Source organism: Leiobunum rupestre, chromosome 8 (assembly GCF_980474605.1).
Source record: "Leiobunum rupestre chromosome 8, qqLeiRupe1.1.hap1, whole genome shotgun sequence".
NCBI classification, from domain to species: domain Eukaryota; kingdom Metazoa; phylum Arthropoda; class Arachnida; order Opiliones; family Sclerosomatidae; genus Leiobunum; species Leiobunum rupestre.
In genome coordinates, this window is record NC_143391.1 from 59,159,486 (window position 1) to 59,169,580 (window position 10,095).

Consider the following 10,095-nt stretch of genomic DNA (forward strand, 5'->3'; position numbering starts at 1 on the left):
ATGGAAATAAACTGGAGGGAAAAAGGATTTTTTTTCGTCTTTGAAAAGGATAAAGGGGAATTTTTTAGAACAGCCAGAGAGAAAAATTAAATTGTCTAAGTGGAAGCACTGGGCCAAACCAAAGCAAAAAAAAATGAGGCGAGAGGAAATAGTGAATCCATTGAACGATAATATACGCTATTTAAAATATATTAATTAGTATAATGAGTGCCAAATTGTTAAGTTGTGTAAAATGTGGTTTTATAGTGAAAAAATTCGGAATTCTTTTGGCTCATATGCAAAATGCCCACGGTTCGGATCCTTTTTTTAACGTCACCTGCGGATTAAAGGGCTGCGGGAAAATATGCAACACTGTCGCCAGTTTACGTAGGCACATTAAATATAAACATAAGGAATATTTACGTAATGAAGATGAACAAACAGATCAAGCTCACACTGATGACCAAATTATAGAAGAAAACCCAATAGGTTTGGACATTAATATAGACAAAAATGCGATTGACGATCATTTTGGTAGTAGTCCTACTGAAAGAAGAGATGAGGCCAATCTCAAACCTCCAGAAATTAGAGAGACGTTATTGAAGATAATTTTAAAATATAGAGAGCAACACCATTTACCAAGGACGGTAATACAATCGTTAGTTAATGACCTCCTTTTATTCTGCGAACATTTGATTTCAGTTAATAAGGAAAATATTAGAAATGTAATTCGGTCAAAAGACGTGAGCATAAGTGAATCTGAGATCTTTTCAAATGAAGTAAAAGTGAAAGACGCGTTCGAAAGTTTAAACTCTGACTACAAAATATCTGCAGTATGCAGAAAAGAGTACGGCTTAATAGAACCAACTCAACACACATTTGCAGAAACATCTAATCAACCAAGGAAGCATCACTTTCACTACGTATCAGTAATTAGAGTTCTTGAAAAATTGTACTCGTCTCCTGAAATTTTAAACAAACACAACGATTTAACCTTGATCCCCAGTAATTGCATTGGACACTTTTCGCAAGGAGAGATAGCAAAGCAAATCCTAAAAAAAACCTCTGGTCTACCAAGTAATACTATTTTATTACAAATTTACATGGATGAATATGAAATAGCCAATCCGCTGGGTTCGAAACGTGGAAAGCACAAAACATTGGGATGTTACTTCTCCATACTGAATTTTGATGCAAAATACCGATCTCAGTTAAGCGACATTCACTTGATCTTTTTGGCAAAAGCGAGTGACATCGATAAATATGGCTTGAAAGAAGTCCTAAAACCAATGATAAATGACTTAAATGTTTTATCGGATGAGGGACTTTACATTGAAAGTACAGGCGAAAGACTGACAGCAATAGCAGCGATAGTATCCGGAGACAATTTAGGCCTTCATAAAGCGGGTGGCTACAATTGTAGTTTCTCGAAGGGCAGAATCTGCAGATGCTGTATGATATTAAAAGAAGAAGTCCCTTTAAAAACAAATGAAAGTCAGGTTCATCTGCGAACTTTACAGCGTCACAGATATCATTTAGAAGCTATAATTAGTGATCCAACCTCATGTTCTATATATGGCGTGCGAAATGAAAGCCCTTTAATGAAAATACAAGACTTTGATGTTACTCAACAGCTACCACCCGACCCGATGCATGACTTGCTAGAAGGAGTTATGCCATCCATTTTAAAACAAGTACTTAATTTTCTAATCACCAATAAAAACATGACGGTCGAAGAATTTAATAATAGAGTTGAATCTTTTAAATATGGACAAACTGAATCTAATCATCCAGAAACGCAAAATAAAAATGCTTTTACAAACAATGGACATTTAAAGGGGTCAGCAAGCGAAATATTTTGCTTATTCAGACTACTTCCTTTTATTTTGAACACATTTTTGCCTGATCAGAATGATCCAAAGTGGGAAGTGTATTTGAAGCTCCGCGAAATCGTTGACTATATATTTGCTAGCCATTTACATATTTCATTTATATCAAAATTTGCAAAATTAATTGAAGAGTTTTTGAAATCAGTGAACGAGATGTTTGGAAGTGAAATAATAACTCCCAAATATCACTTTTTAATTCATTATCCATCGGCTTACTTAAAATATGGGCCATTAAGAGCGCTTTCATGTATGCGGTTTGAAAGTAAACACAGTTTCTTTAAAAAAATTATGCTTGCTACAGCGAATTTTAAAAATCCCACTAAAACAATGGCCTCCAGAAATCAGTACCTCCAATGCTACAATTTCTTGGCTGAAAAACATTACAGTATTCAAAACACCACCTCTGGACATTTTCTTGAAAAACATTCTTTACCGGAAAATCTAAAAACCCAACTTAATGACTCTTGTCCAGAAAGATTATATTCAGTTAAAAAATCTACGTTTGACAATTCATATTTTTGTGTTGGCAGTCTGCTTTTACATGAAATTAATGAAAACGAAATTAAAGCATTCTTTCAAATTAAATACATATTTTGTATTAACATGTATTTGTGTTTGGCCGGTGTGATATATAAGGTTAGGAAGTTTAACAAACATCTCCACGCTTATGAAATTGAAGAAGAAAAATACACATGGATAACTGTTAAGCCAGAATCGATAATTCATTATGAACTTTTAGATAAATACACAATTGAAGACAAAAATTATGTGTCTCTAAGGTCTAAATTTGTGACATATCCAGTGTAAACACGTTTTATCGTATTCTGTGTTGCTTTGAAAGTTGTTAAATTCAAACTGACCCCCCTTCTACTTTAAAATGTTAATTAGGTATTTAATTTTTAAAGAAATTAACGCAACTCCAATACATTTAGTATTGAGTACTAATTCTTTTATGTTAGTTTTTTATAGAAGTAAAAAATACTTCGAATATTTAATACTATTTATAAAACTTCGAATTTAATTTTAAAGAACAGATATGGAAGCACTGGTAACATATAAAACAATTTAAAATTGTAAAATGATAATTTGAAATAAAATAAAATAATGTTTTGGAGTCTTTCCATAAAAAATCGACGACGAAAACATGCCTAATTTTTAATTTTAATGATATTTTTCTACAAATACATTAGGTTAAGAAACTAAGTTTCTTATTTTTTTTTAAAAAAATTTAGATTTTTGGCACTTCAATACGAAATTTTTATTATATTGAAATATATTCTGAAAATAAGATTTTTTTCTTGATAAAGGGTCAACAAGTTCAGGAACAATATATAGTGAATGTGAAATAATTAAAAATATTTGAATATATTAAAAATTTTGTATTGAAGAGCCAAAAATCAAAATTTTTTAAAAAGATGTATTTAGAAAAATATTTATTTTTGAATCTCAAAATTTTAGAAACGTAGTTTCTTAACCTAATGTATTTGTAGAAAAAATATCACTAAAACTAAAAATTTGGCATTTTTCCGTCTGATCGATTTCACATGGAATGACTCTTTGATATTTTAATTATTACGTAATTAAATTACTTTTCAATAACTAATAATTAAGTAGTATCGAGCCGCTTATCATGTGCCAATAAATAATTTAAATATTTAACGATAAATAATTTAAATATTTAACAATAAATAATTTAAATATTTAACAATAATAATAATTATTAATTTAAAACTGAAAAATTTAGATATTCGTTTCCAACTAAAGCATATAGGTAATTTATAATGCTTTTCAATCTTTTTTTACATCTGACTATAAATAAAACAAATTCTGCTATATTCAGATAATTTATAGTCTTAAATGAAACCGTTATACTTATAGTTTAATGATATGCTTTATGTAAACCATTGAAAGTTACTACAGTAAAGTAAAAAAAACCATAAACAGTCTAATATATTTCTAAACCTTTCTTAAACTGTTAATTGTTTGCAATTAAACCATGTTTGGTTTTCATTATAAAATAAACCATTTTCAAACCATTTTTAAACCATCATTTTTATCAGTGTATTTTTGTAGAAGAAAGAGATGGACACTTTTTTGCCTACCTATCTTTTTACCTCTCAAAATCATCAAGATGACGCCACTATTACTATCACGATCGTTTTTTTTAAACCCCGCAAAGGTTGAATATAATTTTCAAATCAAAGATGAATATATTAAATCGATCAATTTTTTCCTCTCAAATTTTATAATATAGCGCCACTTTCCCTATCCCGATCAAATTTTCTATCAATACCTCACAAGGTGTAAAATATCAAATATAATTACTTTCTACCCGATCAATTTTATAAAAAAAACCCAGAAAGTTTAAAAATCAAATTAAAATCAAATCTTAGTACTTCCTAACTGATTTTTCTTACCTTTCAAAAATCTTTAGATAGCACCACTACCAATTTTTTCTTTAATAAAAATCCGTGGAACCACAACCAATCAATTTGTATGGAATTTTTTGGTAAAAAATCGTATCAAATATGATAGAATTATAAAGTATATTTCTGACATGGATCAAAAAACTATCAGATTCAAAAAAGATATGAAAGTGCCCATCTTTGCATAGTTACATTGATTGAATTACTTAAAAATGGAACTGCAATTATTTTTAAATTCCGGTTTAGAATGTGAAACCAAAGACAGTTTTTTAATGTTAATATATATTTTACACGGATCAAAGAAGTTATCATCTGCGTTTCATGTGCGAGAGAAACATGTTATATTTGTTACATGCAAGGTAAAATGAAAATCTTCAAGACTAATACCGTGGACTAAGAATCTAGGACTGATCTCCGCTCTGGTTTAAATTCTTAAATTGGCGGAATTTTTTTTACCTTTTGGACCAATTTGTTTTCGCTGCATACGGTTAGGTTTTTTAAATAAGGCCTAATCTTCCCCCTTAAAATTAATGAGCAGTGAGTAAAAAAATACTTGGCCAACGCTAATTAAGTCATTTTATAAAGGCTTAGGGGAGTTGTAAGACGGAACCTTAGAGCAAAATTCAAGTATCTCTGAAATCCACAATTTAAAAAAGTGAAAGTTCACAGTTTAAGTTAAATAAAGGGCATAGAAACTAAAATCACGTCTAGACTTACGTGAACTTTGCTCTCAGGTCACGAGGGCTGAAATTTGGTTTCAATTGTTTTATCCTCTAATCTTGGTCAAAATTCTTTAAACAACATTGCTATTTTTTTTTCCAAAAAATTTATGGACATGCCATTCCCGATTACTCCTGGGGGAGAAGAAGGTGACCGAGTTGGCCGTTTCTGCTTTAAATGCAGCAAAGGTGCGAACAACGCAAAGAGGAACGCGGAAGAAATGGCCAGCAATGAAGATTGGAGGGGATTGGGTGAGGTACCTCTAATATGGCGACGTGGTTCATTTTTAAATCCAATGAGCGCATGGATGACAGCCGACTATTCATCACAAAAAACTATGCCAATTGAACTCTTAAAAAATGCCAATCGCAGAGATCTGCGACCAAAAAAAATAAGGGAGAGAGCCGTAAGTTTTTAAATACTTACGCCTTCGACACCAAAATTCAATTGTTGGCAACGTCACTTTGCGATAGCCACGAAATGAAAAACAAATTGGAGATCCTAAAAGAAATTAAGTTTAGCTAAATCTATAACTTCCGAAGGTATAAAAGTATTGACATACCAAAAAAATGGGAGAGATTTAGTGAAAGGTGATGGATTTGGAGATGTTACCAAACAAGTTTAAATTATTTTATTGCAACGAATCGATGCCTGTTTTGATGAAGAAACGTTTTACCAGCCATCCTCTCTACAGCGCCCATAACATTTGCAATAACAATCTTTGCCTGGCACAGACAATTGAAATAAATCATAATATTTTATCCGTTGAAAATATTACGCTTCTACACGAAATTATAAGTAGACAAATCGATGAGCATGACGAACAATGCCACAAATGCGAAGAAAGAAGAATTGCAACAACGAGTCATTAACAATTTTACGTATTAGTCGAATTGAATAATTTCGAGAACAGCTTAGATTATGAACGAGAATACAAGGTCACATTAAGCAATGTTCAAATACGGATAAAAATTAAAGAATTCGAAATGAAGCTTAGGGGCGTAAAAGTTTATAGCGGCGCGAACAGTTCAACTTCAATGGGACAGAATTTTATAACAAAATTTGCTTTTACTTACCAGTAATAGCGTTGTACTCATGTTTTGGGATTGCTGTTTTCCCATTTTTCCCCGAAACGTTCATTTTCACTAATTCATCATCCCTGTTCCCTGTAGCACATGAAGTCGTTTTTGGGTCGGGGTACGGTCGAAAAGTAGCATTATAGTCGACGACCAAATGCCGACCTAGAAACGTCCGAACGTTTTTCGACACTAAAACCGTAAATCCTTTTTTGGGACTATTTATGGTCGGTATGCCGACCATTATCCGACTTAAAATAGACCTTACATTTAATTATTTCCCCTGTAGCGCAAAGAGTCGATTTAAGGTCGCGCTTTGCCAATTAATCGCTCAAAACTGTGAAACTTTGGCGATTTCATAAAACAAATTGAAATATTTTTAAAATAACTTCTTATCTGTATTATATTTTTTCGAAAAAGATTATATATTCAATCTAAGAATGTTTCCTTATTAAAAATCTCTCAGCTCAAGTAAGTTACATTCGTATAGCGAAATATGTTAGGCTAAGATTTTATAAATGAAGATTTATTCGTTACTTTTACCAAGCCCCAAGAAACTCTAGAACTCTGTACTCTATATTCAAGAGCTGTCCGATTGACGGAAATAAACTCATTGTTTCACTCCCGTTCATGAGACTTGACCAACTACATACATGTAAATAGCTATTTATATAGCTATATTTACGGTTTTATGTGGTCATTTTCATAAAATATCAAAAAGTAAGTCGTTTTGATGTAATGATACAGTACATTCTAAGTCGGGCCGACGTCGTTTCGGAGTCGGTTCTTAGGTCTATTAAAAGGCGCTTAAGATTCGACGTTTTGGATTCGACGTTTTGTAGTCGGCCGACCCTTTTACCCCTAGGACATTTCGACCCTAAATCCAAAGGTCGGCCGACTTTAGTCTTTAGTACCTTTTGCCGACGTCGGCCCGACTCTTATTTGCTACAGGGGGTGTAAAAATCGCTATAGCCGATCTTGGTGAAGTGCAAAAGTTCAAGTTGTGCTTTTGTGATTTGGTCACAAAAACTGAGGACCCCTCAAATAGTGGTATCATTTTTTTCATTTTCCGTTTGAGAAGATTTATGGACCTAGAGAAAAATAGCAATAACTAACTATGATGGGTAATGTTATCTAAAAATAATCAGCTAAGCTAATACCTAAGTCACCACTACAGGCCTAAGTCATCTAGCGACTTATAAGGCCTTTTAACCAGTGGACGGGTTATATTGCGTAGGCGGGTGGTGGCAAGCCCTACATGCCACGCGAGCTAACCCTCAGCTCCCTACACTAACTATTACAAGGGGAAACCGAAGATCTCGGGGGAAAACCCCTTTAAAGAGTGGGGGGAGAACTTGCAAACTCTACGCAGAAGGAGAGGTTCTGGATTTTCACCCAGTGCCACAAGCTGGGATGGAACCCGGCTCCTCTTACTGCGAGGCGGAAGTGCTAACCACTACGCCACCCCACCTATCAACAATAGTGTCAGTATGTTTAATCGAATATAACAATAGCTTACTGTGTCTGCAAATCAGACTGTCCAAGACCTTGCTGCGTTGTAGGTACTTTGATGGCTTTGATAAGAGTCTCCAATGTATTGTAGCTTTATCGTAAAAAAGTTTTTTATTCGAATTAATATTGACGTTTCGGATTGCCAAAGATATGTAGTATAACTTACCACTGTTTAAATTGTCACATTTTGCACAATTTGAACCTAATTGTTCTTCTAGTTCTTTTATCCTTGCATCTTTCTTCTCTGAAAGTGTAAAGAGTTTATAAATGCCTGTCAACAAAAACTTATTATAGCCAAGGGTTAACAACTTTGAATTTTAAAGGTCAAGATCATTCGATCTATTGTAGTTATATTTCAATATACAATTTTAGAAACTTTTAGAGATATATAATCTAAATCTCAAAATCACCATTTAATAATAATATCGCATTTCAACACCCCTGGACTATACTGAGCACTACTAGTTTCCTACACGGATAATTGAGGTTTAGTTTGACTACTGTTTCCAAGCGACGAAATTTGAGGTTTACATTGGTCGCTTATTGAAGGCGTACTCAAAACCATTTTATTTACTTCATCTCTAGCCTGAGCGGTTTCAATCTCTTGACTTTTCTTGAATTTTCCGCCTTTAATGGATCCATTTGATTCAGGCTTTCGTTTCTGAGTTTTTTATCCTTAACTGCAGTATTCTCTATTGACTCCTGGCAAATTTTAAGATCTATTTCGATTTCCTCATTTTTTAAATATTGAAGGTCGCCTAGTGTTTTGTTCATAGTATAAGGATTAGTAGATTCTAAAAGTTTTTAAAGAATTTAAATTGAACTTACTTGATATTGTCATAATAACACCGTCATACAATTTATTTCCGTACGATATTTGGGTACGCGCTCCTTCGAATCTTTTTGCTTTGCATTTCACGGCGGTAATAGGTAAAATTGTGGTTTTCTATTCTACTACCCAGTAGATTATGGCACGTGTTACTGATTTCTTTTTCTCTAAGTCTTGCAAATTTTTGGTGGCACATGTTGTAGAACAATTTTTCTTTGCATTGGCTTGAACTGTAACCGAATTGCTAAGATTTACAAGGTCTTGAACGTCAAGGGAAACTTTATCCATTTCTAAGCTTAAATTAAAGGCGCTTAAATAATTTTTGTAGACTTTAAATGCTCAATTATCACCAACCACGATCACAATGCAGTGGGTCCACAGTGACTCATAAAAGGCGCGATAAAACTTGGTTTCAGTGCTACCATATACTTTTTATGCGGGTTTTTTTCGGTTTCTGCTTTTTTTAAGTTATGTTTTTATGCGTAAATATATTATTTCCTTGAAACGTGTATAAATATTATATATTTATAAGAAACTTCGCATGGAAATTAAATTATTTTTTGAATTTTAGTGAATGATTTTGTGGGTGAAGAATTGAACTTGTTGCCCCCCCCCCCCCATAATAGTAGTTCAAGATTCAAAACTGATGAAAAATAAAGGTAGCTTCAGTGCTTCCATTTATTTTGTAGAAATTATCTATAAAAAATTGAAATGCAAAGTCCGTCTTTTTAATTATACAAGACTTTTAATATTTTATTCGCGTCTTGTTCGCTAAAAAAGATGCTTTTTTAAAATTTGTACAATTTCTTTACATTTAAAACTGAAATAAGGAAATTTTATTATTACCTAATACGAAAAATGGGAATTTAAAATTTCCCAGAGTGGAAGCATTGGCTTATTAGGAACTAGGCTGAGGCTCACCGGTTTTGATATTTGAATAATTGGAAATGTTTTAAAAAGTTTAAACGATTTTAGAAGCTGTTTAATTGTAAATATAGTTCTTTTAAATGTTAATCGAATGCTGAATGAAAAGTATCTTAAACTGCTGAATAATGTTTTTAGGCAATCAAGAATTACAACACAATCGAAACTCACTGCCAGATATAGTGTTAAAATCCAAAGGGCTGAAGAACGTTTATCCGCTTTAGGAAATGTTATAGTCTGTAATTAGTATAAATACCGGAATGGATCAAAATCTAAGCAATAGGTACAGAACGTATTTGCTAAGTAAAAGACCGATTCGATGTTTGCCTCGTTCCACTAAACAAAGAATTAAAAAACGATTAGCTCATTGTATGCAAAATAGAAAAGTTAACATTGATGAAGAAAGTTTAAGTGATGTATCTGACGATTCCGGTACAAGCTCCAATGAAAATGGGCCAAATGAATTTCCAAAAAATGCGAATGCCAACAATGATTTCGTTGTAAATGTTAATTATGATGCTCAAGAATATGAAAATAATGACGACGCTCCGAATGGCAATGAAGACGCTCCGAATGGCAATGAAGACGCTCCGAATGGCAATGAAGACGCTTCGAATGGCAATGAAGACGCCCCTAATGGCAATGAAGACGCCCCTAATGGCAATGAAGACGCCCCTAATGGCAATGAAGACGCTCCTAATGGCAATGAAGACGCTCCTAATGGCAATGAAGACGCTCCT

General features: G+C 33.0%; 1 protein-coding gene across 1 annotated transcript; it reads left to right on the plus strand.

The window, feature by feature from the left end:
• The first annotated feature begins 203 nt into the window (after nt 1-203).
• LOC149933800 (uncharacterized) lies at nt 204-9,602 on the plus strand. Its single transcript, XM_090157435.1, has 2 exons — nt 204-1,819; nt 9,494-9,602. The coding sequence occupies exons 1-2, from the start codon at nt 204-206 to the stop codon at nt 9,600-9,602; spliced, it is 1,725 nt and encodes a 574-aa protein (XP_090013561.1).
• Nucleotides 9,603-10,095: the final 493 nt, after the last annotated feature.